The sequence below is a fragment of the Camellia sinensis genome, chromosome 13, assembly GCF_055761805.1.
Source record: "Camellia sinensis isolate YWXY chromosome 13, ASM5576180v1, whole genome shotgun sequence".
In the NCBI taxonomy this organism is placed as follows: Eukaryota; Viridiplantae; Streptophyta; class Magnoliopsida; order Ericales; family Theaceae; genus Camellia; species Camellia sinensis.
Genome location: NC_138973.1, coordinates 39,480,059 through 39,496,209, shown reverse-complemented (window position 1 = coordinate 39,496,209; position 16,151 = coordinate 39,480,059). Strand labels below are relative to the sequence as shown.

General features: G+C 36.1%; 1 protein-coding gene across 1 annotated transcript in view; it reads left to right on the top strand.

Annotated features, from left to right (window-relative positions):
- Positions 1-5,608: 5,608 nt before the first annotated feature.
- The window catches only part of LOC114274268 (soluble inorganic pyrophosphatase 6, chloroplastic-like), a 57,193-nt gene continuing 46,650 nt past the window's right edge, over positions 5,609-16,151 (top strand). Inside the window, exon 1 of the mRNA XM_082900440.1 lies at positions 5,609-5,813. Coding sequence (XP_082756566.1) covers positions 5,609-5,813 — 205 coding nt within the window. The remainder of the gene's footprint in view (positions 5,814-16,151) is intronic.

Genomic DNA, 16,151 nt, shown 5'->3' with positions numbered 1-16,151 from the left:
ATGTTATATTTATGTGTATTTATATAATATTATATAATAATCAATTAGGTTATAAGCATAAGAGAGGGCTTTGTTTGTGCTCCTGCACAGAGAGAGAGAGAGAGAGAGAGAGAGAGAGAGAGAGTTAGTCAATAAAGAAATTGAGAAATCAAGGGAGACGGCAGAGGAGTGAGGAAACAAAAAAAAAGAAGAGGATTAGTTTTTCAAATAATTCTTTGATCTTTAAAAATAATTACGAGTACAAAATTAACTTTCCTTGATTTATATTTAATTTGTTTTATTTATTTATTTATTTATATTTATTTGATATTGGTTTGATTTTGTATTTACATGAAGTTGATGGATTGATTTTAATTATTTTGATTAGTTTTGTATGTCATGTTTAGGATTTTTATATGTATTTATTTTATGACTGTAATTACACTCATGGTTATATGAAATTAAAATAAACTTAGAACCTATAGATAAATTTCTTATATTCCACCATGACTCTATGGGTTGTTCTTTTATTTGAGTGTTGGTGAGAAAGAGTGTATAAAAAAAAGTGAGGATTATGAGATTTGTTTAAATGCCTTAGGCTTTGCATTGTTATATTTGTTCTCATGAGTAGATGGGAGATTGTGTATATATATATATATATATTGTTGCCTCGTTCTCATGAGTAGACGAGTGCTTTGATTTACATGCGTACGTATATCCTAACCATCCGGGGAGTGTGGGTCAAACTCGGGACGATATCCCCATGCAAGTTTGACTTCGAAGCAGTGTTAGGTATATGGGAGGCACATGGGATATATGTGTAGGTCGGAAGTGGAGACCGAAATGGTAGAGTTAAGGTACAAAGAATTAAGTATGAGTTTATTGTTATAGTGTGAACTGTATTGATTTGTACATCTTGAAAAATAGTAAACGAGGTTGATAAAATATGAAATTTGAGCAGAGGCATGTATACGTGATTCTAGATAACTTTTGTGTTTTAACTTTTTATTAAAAAGACCAATTAAAACTTATGATCAGATGATCTTGGTTATAGTAGTTTTGATTCATTTTAGCAATGCAGATTTTAGAGGCTGTTTTAACTTACGAAGCGAGCTTATTTTTATTGGTTTCATGTAAACTGAAGTAAAACATTATTTTGAACACTTTTCATATTTTGAACTTTTTTGAAAAAATTCATCATACAACAGTTTCTTTTCGTTTTCAGTTCTAGATTTTTCGATCGAATTTTGTTTAGGATTTCCTGTTAAGTTTTTTCTCTCAACCTGTTTAGTTTCTACTAAATTTATTTGCGCTACCTTTTAGGAAATTTGATTCTGTACAACTTTTGTTCTTTGAGTTTTGGTCAATTCGAATTATTTAAGCATAAAACAGTGCATTTTTATACTTCTTCAGCAAATTACTTATGATTAAAATTATACCAACTTTATTTTTTCACAAAATGGTGGATCTTACTAACTTTTTATGCAGGGCTGACCTACCATATTTTTATTTTTATTTTGTTTATTTTATACTCAATTTATATTTCGTTGTGCACGGGTAAGAAACTAAATGCTATCGTATCTTGGGAAACTACCCATTCGTCTTGGTGTGGATGGAACTACTTGTCTTATCTCGTAACAAAAATTAAATATATTTTGTTTGTGTCTGGTAGACACGTGGGTGTTAAATCTTGTACTCATACCAGTATACCTGTATACTGACCCGTTTTGTCTCTTGGCAACTCGAGTGCGTTCTGTTTGAGCGCAGCTGAGCTTCCTTTGCAGGATTAGTTGGGACTATGGTGGTGACAAGAAATAGCTATGATCGTAGGACATGTCTTTTGGACTTCTTTTGGTTTTCTTGAGCTTAGGGTTGATATTAGTTTATGTATTTATTATTTTTTTATGACTTTAGTATTTTTGACAATTTGGCATTGTTGGTTGTTTTTCAACGTTACATTATTTAAGTTGTTTTGACTAGTTGTTTCTACTTTAGTGTTAGAGGTATTTGATAGTTATGAAATTATGGTGGATGGTTTGGTTGGCGTTTTGTTAATTTTTTTTTATTCCTTGTAATCTTTTGAGCATGAAAATTTACTTAAACCTTATGGAAACGGGAACGTTTAGTAGATTTTGTTTCACCCCTAGGATTTGAATGATGAAATATTGATTGGGGTTTAGTCCTAATTTAATATTTAATTGTCCAAATTTTGAGGCGTGACAGTTGGGTATCAGAGCTCTAGGTTACCTTAGACTTGTGAGAGTTTAGGTGATCCTCGGATTGTGGAAACATGGGTTAGTTGGTTTAGTTTGGTGGTTGAGTTTATTCTAAGTATTTGTAACAAATTCTTTTTGTGTGTTTAACTTGAAGGTGATGACTGGAAGGTATAATTTGAGAAGTGTTGAGCCTAATGGCATAGGGGGAAAAACAGCTACTAATAAAGCGAAAGCGGCAGCAGCAACGACAACGGCGACTATTACCGAGGCAACTAATATGGTGCAAGTTAATGTGGGAGGGTTGATGGCTCAGTTACTTCAGGTTTTTCAGAACAATAATCAAGGCCAGCAGGGAGATCCTTTTGCGAAGAGAAACAAATACTTTGGTTCTTTGGGAGGTCAAAAATTCTCTGGAGATAGAGGACCCATTGCAACTGGCGCTTGGGTTCTGAAATGTGTGATGGTGTTTGGTCATATGTAGTGCACCGAGGTTCAAAAACAAGAGTTGGCTACACATCAACTTGAGGGAGCAGCCTTATTTTGGTAGAATTCTTGGAAGGAGGGTCTAGATTTGGTGACTTTGACTTGGGCAGATTTCAAGATCCGTTTTGACTGGAAGTTTGTTCCTGCTGCTGTTCAGTCTTAGTTGAGTGATGAATTTTTGAAGTTAACTCAAGAGGATAAAACAGTGATTGAGTATGTCACCAAGTTTAATGAGTTGTCTTGTTATGCCCCTTACTTGGTCGACACGCAGGAGAAGAAGAATGAGAAGTTTATTAAGGAATTAAATCATTACTTGTCTAAGTCCTTTATTCCCATTGATGCTAAACCGTTTGACAGAGTTCTTGACTTGGCACTAAAGTATGAGGAAAAGGAGAAGCAACTTAAAGAAGGGAAGGCCAAGGTCGGAGAGACTTCTAGAGGGAGTCATTTCCAGCAATGGGATGGAAATAGATACCGACCCTGTGATCAAAGACATAGGGGTCAGCAGTTTCAGAGGCCATAACAAATAGGGTAGTCAAGGAAATATCAGACCTCGGGGTAATTTCATGGCCTAGGGCAATTTCCGGCCCAGGGGCACTATTATCCGAGATAGGGTGGTCCGAGCCCACAAGGTTATCAAGGACAGAGGCAGCAGGTGCCACCGTTGGGTTATCGTCCTCTCGTACCTCAGTTAGAGGGGCCCCCACCTATTAGAGTAGTAGCACCTCAACCGATCAATAGAAAGTGTTTTGGGTATCAGCAATTAGGACATGTAATCAAGGATTGCCCTCAGAGACAATAGGCGCGACAGGGTCATGCAGCTCCAGCCAGGGCATTTGCAGAATACTTTTTGATACTGGTGGCCTCTCATTCTTTTATACCTAGATAGTTTGTAGAAAGAGAACATATTGTAACTACCTCCTTGTTTAGACCTATTTGTGTTGAGACCCCTTTAGGAAGGGCAGTTACTCTTTATGAGATGTGCAAAGATTTTGAGATTGATTTTGCGGGTAGAGTCTTGTATGAAGACCTAATTGTTTTAGGGTTTGAGGGGTTTACAATTATTTTGGGTATGGATTGGTTGCGAAAATACTTTGTGACTCTAGATTGTGCTGGAAAGACTGTAAATATAGATATTCTCGGTATGCCACGGTTTACCTACACTTCTAGTGATCGAGAAGAGTCGGCGATGACGAGTTTTCTATGCTCGGTAGAAATCCCCAAGTAGGATATTAGTGAGGTAGATGTGGTACATGAGTTTGAGGATGTATTTCAGGAGATACCTAGACCTCCACCTCGACGGGTAGTAGAATTTTGCATTGACCTAGTGTCGGGAACTGCACCGATTTCTAAGGTGGCATACAAAATGACGCCTAAAGAGCTTGTGGAGATGAAGAAGTAGTTGGAAGAAATGCTTCAGAAAGGGTTCATTCGTTCAAGTAACTCCCCGTAGGGAGCACCCGCGATATTTATCTCCAAGAAAGATGGCACTCTTCTTATGTACATAGATTACAGAGAGCTAAACAAGGTGACTATCAAGAACAAGTATCTGCTACCTAGAATTGATGACTTGTTTGATCAGTTGAAGGGGGCAACCATGTTCTCTTAATTTGATCTCAGAATGGGTTATCATCAGATGGGTGTGTCAGAGGAAAGTATGCCGCTTACTGCTTTTCGGACTCGGTATGGGTTGTACGAATTTCTTATAATGCCTTTTGGTTTGACCAATGCTCCTTCCTATTTCATGGACTTGATGAACATAATTTTTCAACCGTATCTAAACAGGTTTGTGATTATTTTCATAGATGATATTTTGGTGAATTCTAAGAATGAAGAAGAATGCAGAGAACACTTGAAAGTCGTGTTGTAGACTTTGAGGGAGCAACAATTATACGCTAAGTTCAGTAAGTGTCACTTTTAGGAGAAAGAATTTCAATTTTTGGGACATGTTATATCCAATCAGGGTATAGTAGTAGATCTTGAGAAAGTTGTTGCGGTCAGAGAATGGAAGCAGCCCATGAACCCTTCAGAGGTGAGGAGTTTTCTAGGACTAGCCGGTTATTACAGAAGATTTATAGAGAAGTTTTCCATTGTAGCACCTATAACCAAGTTGACCCACAAGAATGTGAAGTTCTTATGGATAGATGATTGTGAGAAAGCTTTCTAGGAGTTAAAGCAGTGGTTGACTACAACTCCGGTGTTAACTATACCAGTACAAAGAGAAAAGTTAGTTGTGTTTACTGATACGAATGGAACTAGGTTGGGATGTGTGTTGATGCAGCATCAAAAGGTTGTATCTTATGCTTCTCGACAATTAAAACCTCATGAGAGATGATACCCTACTCATGACTTAGAGTTGGCAGCAATTGTTTTTGTGTTGAAAGTGTGGCGACACTACTTATTTGGGAAGCGTTTTGAGTTATACACAGATCACAAGATTCTTAAATATCTTTTTTCTCAAAAAGAGTTAAACATGAGACAACAGAGGTGGGTTGAATTCATCAGTAGTTATGATTTCGAGATCCTTTACCACCCGGGAAAAAGAAATGTGGTCGCAGATGCACTTAGTCAACAACATGGGGTTATAGCGTCTTTGATGATTTAGGAATGGAAGTCCTTGGAGTTAATTTCGATGCATAATATTCAACCAATAGACAATGTCGAGAGGGCATACATTGGTAGTTTGACCGTGTAGCCAACGTTACTGGGTAAAGTTTCAGATGCAGAATTTAGACAGGTTTCTCGTCAGCAAGCTCGATGACCTTGTAGTGGATTTGATCGATGATTGTCTTACTGATTGGTCTGTGGACTCAAATGGGGGGTTGCGATTTAAGGGCAGGTTGTGTGTACCTGACATTGTTGAATTGAGGAAAGAGATTATGGATGATGCCCATAGGTCCTGATATGCCATTCACCCTGGTGGGACTAAGATGTATCATGACCTGAAGAGGACGTTTTGGTGGGACGGTATGAAGAAGGACGTAGGAGAGTATGTTTCTCGATGTTATGTGTGTCAACAGGTTAAAACAGAACACCAACGACTGTTTGGACTTTTGCAACCTCTTGAGATCCCTGCTTGGAAATGGGAGTACATCTCTATGGATTTTGTGGATAGATTGCCGCTGTCTAAGCGAGGCAATGAATTTATTTAGGTGATAGTAGATCGACTCACCAAGTCTGCTCATTTTTTTCCTATCAGTGCTTACAGAACTGCGGATAAACTGGCTAGGTTGTATGTTCGGGAGGTGGTGCGACTTCATGGTGCACCAGTTTCTATAGTTTCGGATCGTGATCCATTGTTTGTGGCAGAGTTTTCAGCATGCTTTGGGTGCTAGGTTAGACTTGAGCATGGCTTATCATTCTCAGACGGATGGGCAAACTAAGCGGGTAAATCAGATCTTGGAAGATATGTTGAGAGCTTGTGTCCTCAATCATGGTGGTAGTTGGGAAGAACACTTACCATTGGTGGAGTTTGCTTATAATAATAGCTATCACTCCAGTATCCGAATGGCACTTTTTGAGGCTTTGTTTGGGAGGCTGTGTGGATTACTTGCTTGTTAGATAGAGGTAGGAGATGTGTCGTTATTAGGGCCATAGTTAGTGAGAGAGACCACAGAAAAGGTAAACAGTATTCGGGAACATATAAAGACTGCACAGAGTCGTCAAAAGAGTTACGCTAATAGAAAACGTAAGGGGGTTGAGTTGCATGTTGGAGATTTTGTGTTTTTGAAGGTCTCGCCGATGAAGGGTATCATACGGTTCAGAAAGAAGGGAAAGTTGGCACCTAGATTTGTGGGGCCATACGAGATCACTAAGAGGATTGGTAATATGGCTTACAAATTAGCCTTACCACCTGCTTTAGCTATGATTCACAATGTATTCCATGTATCTTTATTGTCGAAGTGTGTGTAAGACCCTTCCCAAGTAGTATAACCAAAAGTGTTGGAGATTAATGATGATCTCACATATGTGGTGCGGCCAGTTACTATTCTAGATCGGGATGTAAAGCAGTTATGGCGCAAGAAAATGAACTTGGTGAAAGTGCAATGGAGCGAGGATGAGAATGATATCACTTGGGAATTGAAAGAGAAAATTCGGCGTATGCACCCGGAGCTTTTTGTTTAGTACTCTTTCCCATCGAATCTCAGGACGAGATACTTTTGAGGTGTGTATATTGTAGCGACTCTAATTTTCTTAAGTCATTATTTATCATTGCTATTATTACTTTATTTTATTTTTGGCTTTATTAATTGTGTAGATTCATGAGAATTTAATGTGATATTTAATTAATTTAATGTACTATTTCATTATATATAATTAATTTGAATATTTATATATATTGATATTTTTGTTTTTTTATATATATAAAAGGTGTTATATATATATTGATTTTATATTTATATTTATATGTGTTATATTTATGTGTATTTATATAATATTATATAACAGTCAATTAGGTTATAAGCATAAGGGAGGGCTTTGTTTGTGCTGCTGCCGAGAAAGAGAGAGAGAGAGAGATTAAGGGAGACGACAGAGGAGTGAGGAAAAGAAAAGAAAAGGATTATGGTTTTGTTTTAGTGGCTCCATTAGTTCTTCAAATAATTCTTTGATCTTCAAAAATAATTGTGCCACTTCCCTTGATTTATGTTTAATTTGTTGTTTTATTTATTTATTTATATTTATTTGATGTTGGTTTGATTTTGTATTTACATAAAGTTGATGGATTGATTTTGATTATTTTGATTAGTTGTGTATGTCAGGTTTAGAGTTTTTATATGTATTTATTTTATGATTGTAATCACGCTCATAGTTATATGAAATTAAAATAAACTTAGAACCCATAGATAAATTCCTTATACTCCACCATACCTTCATGGGTTATTGTTATATTTGAGTGTTGGTGAGAAAGAGTATATAAAAAAAAAGTGAGGATTATGAGATTTATTTAAATGCCTTAGGCTTGGTATTGTTATATTTGTTCTCATAAGTAGATGAGAGATTGTGTATATATATATTGTTGCCTCGTTTTCATGAGTATGCGAGTGCTTTGATTTATGCGCGTACATATATCCTAACCATCCGGGGAGTGTGGGTCAAACTCGGAATGATATCCCGTGTAAGTTTGGCTTCGGAGCGGCGTTAGGTATACGGGAGGCACATGGGATATATGTGTAGATCGGAAGTGGAGGGCGAAGTGGTGGAGTTAAGGTACAAAGAATTAAATATGAGTTTATTGTTATACTGTGAATTGTATTGATTTGTACATCTTGAAAAATAGTAAACGACGTTGATAAATTATGAAATTTGAGCAGAGGCATGTATGCGTGATTCTAGACAACTTTTGTGTTTTAACTTTTTATTAAAATGATCGATTAGAACTTATAATCGGGTGATCTTGGTTATAGTAGTTTTGATTTATTTTAGCAATGCAGAATTTAGAGGCTGTTTCAACCTACGAAAGGAGCTCATTTTATTGGTTTTACATAAATTGAAGTAAAACATTATTCTGAACACTTTTCGTGTTTTGAACTTTTCTGAAAAAATTCATCTTACATCAGTTTCTTTTCGTTTTTAGTTCCAGATTTTTCGATTGAATTTTGTTTAGGATTTTCTATTAAGTTTTTCTCTCAACTTGTTCAGTTTCTACTAAATTTATTTGAGTTACTTTTTAGGAAATTTTATTCTGTACAACTTTTGTTCTTTGAGTTTTGGTCAATTCGAATTATTTAAGTATGAAACAGTGCATTTTTATATTTCTTCAACAAGTTACTTATGATTAAAATTGTACTAACTTTATTTTTTTATAGAATGGTAGGTCTTACTAACTTTTTATACAGGGCTGACCTACCATTTTTTATTTTGTTTATTTTATACTCAATTTATGTTAGGTTGTGTATGGGCAAGAAACTAAATGCCACCGTATCTTAGGAAACTACCCATTCATCTTGGTGCGGATGGAACTACTTGTCTTATCCCTTAACAAGAATTAAATGTATTTTTGTTTGTGTCTGGTGGACATGTGGGTGTTAAATCTTGTACTCATACCAGTATACCTGTATATTGACCCGTTTTGTCTCTTGGCAACTCGGGTGCATTTTGTTTGAGTGCAGCCGAGCTTCCTTTGTAGGATTAGTTGAGACTATGGTGATGACAAGAAATAGCTATGATCGTAGGACATGTCTTTTGGACTTCTTTTGGTTTTCTTGAGCTTAGGGTCGATATTAGTTATGTATTTTTTTTTTTTATGTCCTTAGTATTTTTGACAATTTGGCATTGTGGGTTATTTTTTACCGTTACATTATTTAAGTTGTTTTGACTAGTTATTTCTACTTTAGTGTTGGAGGTATTTGATAGTTATGAAATTATGGTGGATGGTTTGGTTGGCGTTTTGTTAGGTTTTTTTATTCCTTGTAATCTGTTGAGCATGGAAATTTACTTAAACCTTATGGAGATGAGAACATTTAGTAGATTTTGTTTCACCCTTAGGATTTGGATCATGGAATATTGATTGGGATTTAGTCCTAATTTAATATTTAATTGTTCAAATTTTGAGGTGTGACATTTATAATTTTCAAAACTACAAGGATCAATCTGCATTTTAAATAAATCTCAAAAGGGTTATTTGTATTGGGCAAATTGCATAGTAGTTCTTATACTTTTGTTCTTGTGTCATTTTATTTCCGCAATTTTAACTGGCTCAATTATGACTATGAATTTATGATTTTATTTCAATTTAGTCTATTTGATTACAACTCTTAGCATTTTTTTAATGAAAAATATGCATATAAATGACATGTGTCATATTTTTTTGAATAAAATTATAAATTTACTAAACTCAATAAGTTAATTTGAACCAATTCAGTGATTATTTTTCATCAAAAACACTAATGACATTATCAATTAGATCAAATTGACACAAAATTTAAAATTAAGGGTCAAAATTGAGCTAATTAAAAATAGAATGATCAAAATGACCTAAGAAATAAAATGTAAAAACTACCGATGCAATTCGCTCATTTGTATTTTACCCATAAATCTACCCTACGTGTTTAAAGTTATTGTTTCAGGACTGAATTTTGAGTAAATCCTATCCATTAATTTCATTTTTTAAGTTTTTTTATTTATTTATTTTTTTTCTAAGTTCTAAGCATCACTGTTTAATTATTGATTGGTGGGGGCGACCGTATGCGTGGGCCGAAAGGTGATTCTGAAAGGTGATTCTTGTCCAAGGATATGATTTTTTGGAAAAATATCACATCAGTGGATATTTGAAAAATTAATTACAAATTAATGAAAAATTATATTAATATTAATAATTAAATATATATATATATTTTTATGGATTTGTATGTTTTTTTCTGCATTCCACTAGGTGTAGTTACCCCCAATTTTACCCATGTTCCTCAGTCAATTTCCATTGATTATCTTATCTAATGTAAACACAATAATAATGGAAGAAATTGCTCAATTAGAAGAGAATCGCAAACCAAAATGATGAGTCCTAAAAAAAAGTTTTCAATATTTCCTTGCCTCTGTTTATTTTCTTTGGACTTTGTAATTCCACAGACACCATAACTCCAACGTGACCAATCAAAGACGGTGATCTTTTAGTCTTCAACGATGAGACGGACCTTCGCAACTGTGTTTTTTAGTCTTGGAAATGAATCATCCAGTCTCAGGTATGTCGGAATATGGTACTACAAGATCTCCGAACAAACAGTAGTTTGGGTTGCCAATTGAGACAACCCAATCAATGGTAAGTCCGGAGCAATATCCATCGACCAATATGGAAAACTTGTCATCTACAGCGACAATACCCAAAATGTTACAACACTTTGGCATACAAATGTTTTAACAGAAGCTGCAATAAATAGTTCTTATTCAGCATGGCTCTTGGATTCGGGTAATATAGAGTTGTTCCAAAGTGGTGATATTAATGGAAGTAACAGTGTTATTGTATGGCAAAGTTTTGATTAACCTACCAATACTATGCTTCCAAGAATTAAAGTTGGGCCTTTTTGTGTAAGTAATGAAACTTGGGTTGGATCGGAGGACGGGCTTATGCCGGTTCCTGACAGCATGGAAGTCACGTGATGACATGGGTAGTGGGGAATATTTCTTCCATATGGACCCCAGTGGGTTGCCCTAGTCATTCTTGTACAAGGGCCCGACTTCGTAATGGAGAACCGGGCCATGGATTGGTGACAAATGGAGTTGCCCAACAGAGATGTCACCCAATTCATATTGTGAAAAATCTTTAAATTCCTGAGATATTAATTCGTGATTATATTTTAATTTAAAACAATAAATAATAATCTCAATCAAACAATCAAGACAAATTGATACAACGATTTAACGTGAAAAAATCATAATTGAAGCGCCTCCAATTGTGATAACAAAATCACGGACAAAAACCACATAATAATCCACCAAGAAGACAAAAAAAAAATTACACAAGTGTATCCTTAATTATCTAGCAAATCCACGCCCGAATTGAACCGACCCTAATGTGCCTTTTCTACCACCGTCTTCACCTTGGAATTGTCTTGCTCAAACGTTCAATTCACAACGCCGATGTCGAATACAAGACAATACTTCAGAATACACCAAAGCTTCAAGCCCAAATTTCTTGGAATTCACCAAAGAACTACTCATTTGCAAGTGTGGCACTCTTCCTTTTACACGTGCAAAGATTCCTGATATCTCAGTAGTAGCACATTCAGATATGAACATAAGTGTTAGGTTTTATTCTTGGCAATCCCGTTTGACAAAACTCCTTTCAGTTGTACTTGCTTTCGCACTTTTTAATTTAGTAAGGCTATAAGTTTTTAGATGCGAATCCAACCCGAATTATGCCTTGCAGAGAAGTTTGTGATGTTAATACTTTCAAGATTGCCACTTCGCTGATTATGACGGGGAACGAGCTGCCCAGTCAGCTCGTGGGGGTCTAGGGGACAGCGCCCCTTGGTGGGTTTGGAGTAGTGCCCAGGCGGGGTCGAGGGGCAGCGCCCCCAAAGCAAAATGCAAAATCCCATTCGAAGTTACATGTCCGCCCTTGCTCGCTCGAGCGAAGGAGTTCTCGCTCGAGCGAAGGCAGCGTCTAGCAAAAAACCTGAGAATGATGAATGTACGCTCGAGCAAAGGTTGTGTGGTTCGAGCGAAGCCACTTATGGGAAAACACGCATTTTTGGTTCCTCGCTCGAGCGAGAGAAGCTTCGCTCGAGCGAGCTTCGCGATTCAGATTTCTATAAGTACGTGTTTCTATCAGATTTTAGGATAACTTCGTCAAATCTTCTTTTTGGATATTAAGGTTTATATCTGGGGATATTTTGCTAGTTTCTTTGATGTTTAATTGAGTATTCAACTCATGGGTTAAGAAGAATACATCAAAGGTTTGTTTGTTGATTCTATACAAAAGAGAGAGTTGTTCTTCGGTGGATTCTGAAGAATTTGAGCCTGAAGCTTTGGTGGATTATGGAGTGGCTCATCGTCAAGACAATTCTGAGGTGAAGACGGAGCTGAAAGAGGCACATAGGGGTTAGTTCAATTTGGGCGTGGATTTGCTAGGTAATTGAGAGTATATCTGTGTAATTCCTTTATATCTTCTTAGTGGATTGTTTTGTGGCTGTTGCCCATAGTTTTTTTTTTATCACAGTTGGGGGTGTTCCAATTGTGGTTTTTTCACGTTAAAATCGTTGTGTCGATTTGTCTTGATTGTTTGATTGGGATTGTTATATACTGCTTAAAATTGATACATAATAACAAATCAACATCTAGGGGATTTCTAGATTTTTCAATTGGCATCAGAGCGGGTCGTTCTATTTTTTTTTTTTTAAAATATCTTGTAGAACAAGATCTTGTTTGATTTCTGATAATGGATTCAATTCGTGAGGGAAATTCAATGGTTCGACCACCCCTACTTGACGGATCCAATTATTTGTTTTGGAAAGCTCGGATGAGATCGTTTTTAAAATCTATTGATGAAAAAGTTTGGCAATCTGTCATGTATGGGTGGACTGAACCGACAATTACCGTTGATGGATTAACTTTTTCCAAACCAATTGATAAATGGGACACAATTGATTTTCAAAATAGTAGCTGGAATAGTAAAGCTATCAATTCTCTCTTTTGTGTTGTCACACCTGAAGAGTTTAGTCGTATTTGCAATTGTGAAGTCGCAAAAGAGGCTTGGGATATCTTACAAACTATTCATGAGGGCACTTCTTCTGTTAAACGCTCAAAACTTCCAAGGCTCACATTTAGTTTTGAAAACCTTTCAATGAAAGATAGTGAGACCTTTGATGAATTTTATGCGAAGTTGAGTGACATTGTAAATTCCAGCTTCAATTTAGGTGAAAAAATACCGGAATCCAAGATTGTAGGAAAATTTTTGAGGTCCTTGCCCGATCGGTTCCAACCAAAAGTTACGGAGGAGGCTCAAGATGTTGACAACCTCAAGCTAGATAATTTGGTTGGAAATCTCCAAACTTATGAGGCACATAGGAATTTCAAAAAGAAACAAAAAGATGTTCCTTTTAGTAGTGCTCATAGACCTGGAGAGGATTCTGATGAGGATTGTGAGATAGATTCCAAGATTACGGATGCTTTTGTAAACCAATTTAAAAAATCTTTTCTTAAAAAGAATCCTAATCTTTTGGAATCTACTCATACTCATAAATTCAAAGGCAAAGATAAACTCAAAATTAATTCTATAGCCAAGAAGGAGAAATGAAAGATACAAGGGAACTCTGAAAAGAGTCCAATGCTATGAATGCTAAGGATTTGGCCACTTTGCTCAAGAATGCTCCACTCGTTTGGGGAAGAAGAAAGCCCTCACTATCACTTGGGATGATGAATCAGAATCTGATAAAGATGAAAGTGACAATGAAGATCAAGGTGAAGAGGGACATAAACAATTCCTTGCTTTCATGGCGGCTTCTGAAATTGAAGAACGAACAGAGTGTCTGAAGAGGCCGGTTGAGAATGTCACTGATGATAAATCCTCGGGAAGTGATGATGAAGAGATTGAGCAAGCTTATGAAAAGTTGTATAAGGAATCTCTTAACTTACCCAAATTGAATGGCAAACTCACTATGAAACTCAAAGCATGTGAAAGTGAGAATGTCAAACTAAAGGAGGAGATTTCCAAGGCTAGGATTGATGCCATCAAGATAGCTAATGATCGACACGCTCTGTGTGCAAAACTCTTGACTTATGAGACAGAGAGGAATGAGCTACAGCAAATCTATGCAACATATGAAGAAAAGATTGAAACTCTCGAGATGTCTCAAGTTGCTTTGGAAGAACTAATGATCAAGAAAGAGGAAGAACTCAAGTGTGCTATGGCTACCATTGGTCTTTGGAACAAAGGATCAAAGACTTTGGACAATATCATTGGGTCTCAACAAATTTATTCTGACAAGAGTGGCATTGGCTTTGGTGGTAAGAAAGAGCAAAAACAGAGTGCTTCCACATCTCATGATACAAGAACTCAAGGAAAGGGAGAACAAAAAATTCAACATGAGGATGAACTTCTCAAACTTCCTAGAGTTGGTAAGGCCAAAGAAAAGAAGGTACACTCTGTTTTTTATTTGTCATCATTGTGGTATGCATGGTTATATTCGCCCTTATTGTTATAAGTTGCATGAGAGAGTGTCTCATAGAGATGAAAGAAATTCTAACATCTCATGGGGTAGGAGACACTTCTTTGGTCGTGAGGAGGTTAAGGATCATATTAGACCTCGCTATTTTGATTAGCTTGAGACCAAACATGAACATAGGCTCTGTTTGCCTAGACCTAGAAATAGGAAGTTGGAAACCAAGTCGAGACGGGTTCTCATTGAAAGCAAAGGGAACCACAACGTCAAGACACCATCCAAGAACCGCAATTCTCACAACTTTCTTCATACTAAAGCGGTTTGGGTGCGAAAACTTGACTTGTGTTAATTTGTATATTCTTTTTAGTTTTTAGGTTTCTGTGTGTTTCTTTTTTTTTTTTTTGAGTCTTGCATGTTCGTTTTTTTGTCTTTCTTTGTTTAGAAAAAAAAAAAAAATGTGTGCTTGTTCATTTGGTGTCTTGCTTCATTGTTGGAAAAAAAAAAAAATCCAAAAAGATTTTCTTAGTATGGTTTTGCAAGCTTGATTTTTTTGAGATGTCCTTGGTGCATATTGGAATTGATGAGAATAACCATTACATGTTAATATGTGTGTGCTTTCTGTGGTCATTACTCATTTTGGAGTGTGTGTTCTTTGATTAGTATGCCTCATTTTGTACACACTCTTGGATTAGCAAATATCGGAGTTTTCTAACTTAGTGATTTTCTTTTCTATGGACTTTTGGCACTGTATCTTTTGCTTTTCTAGAGGAATTGACCTATACTAGCATATCATGGTGATGTTGAGTCTCTTAAACCACCTTTCATCTTTTTGCATCTCCACGGCTTTCCCCTCTGTTCTTTGTAGTCCAGGCATGAGGAAGAGGCTACCTTAGAGTCACCAACCAGGCCATCCTTATTATATCCATGCTTCTCTGGTTCAGTTTCCATACTCCTGAGCGTGTCAGCCGCCAATGAGTGTGCAAAAGAAAGAAAAAATGTGCAAAAGAAAGAAAAAAAAAGGATGTGCAAAAGAAAGAAAAGAAAAAGATGTGAAAAAAAAGGAGAAAATAAAGGATTCATTGATTGAGGGGGAGCATCCGCCTTACTCACCAAATACCCTTTGATTCCTAGTGGTTTGACTTTCCGGAGTTATGCTTAGATTCTCTTGACGGAGGTTCAGCTATCTGATCACTACTAGGATTTGAATCTAGTGTTTGTCGAACTCCAAGAGTCACACACATACTTTTATCATGGGATCTATGCTTTTCACACAATGCATCACTTTCTTTCATGAGGAATCTTCTATAGACTCACTATAACAAGTTGGGTCTTGAATGATGAAATTTTTTTTGTCTCCAAAGAGCTAATTTCGTCACTATAGATATTTGTGAAGAAATATTTTCGTCACTAGTTTCGTCATTGAATGTTTGTCACTAAAAATCGCCGGGAGGAAAAATAATTTCATCACCAATAAAATTACTTTGATGACAAAATTTTTTGTCACCAATAAAACAACATTTTATCACCAAAAACTGTCATTTTCGTCACCAAATAGTTATTCAGTGTTGTATATATAACTTTAGTTGACGAATAAATGTGTCACACATGTTGATCATTGGTGAAGAAATAATTTCGTCACGGTAAGATGTAAAGTTGACGAAATTTTTCGTCTCCACAAGTCAGACATGGGTGACGAAATATATTTCATTACAAAAATAAATAATCATTTTGTCATACTAACAAGTACAAATGACGAAAATATTCGTTACTAAGCTTGTTCCATATTTTGTATTTCAATTTAAATTATTATCTCGTAAGTATCCCTGCTCATGTCACAATAGCCTTTTAAATGTGCTAAGAAATCCACTAGTTAGTA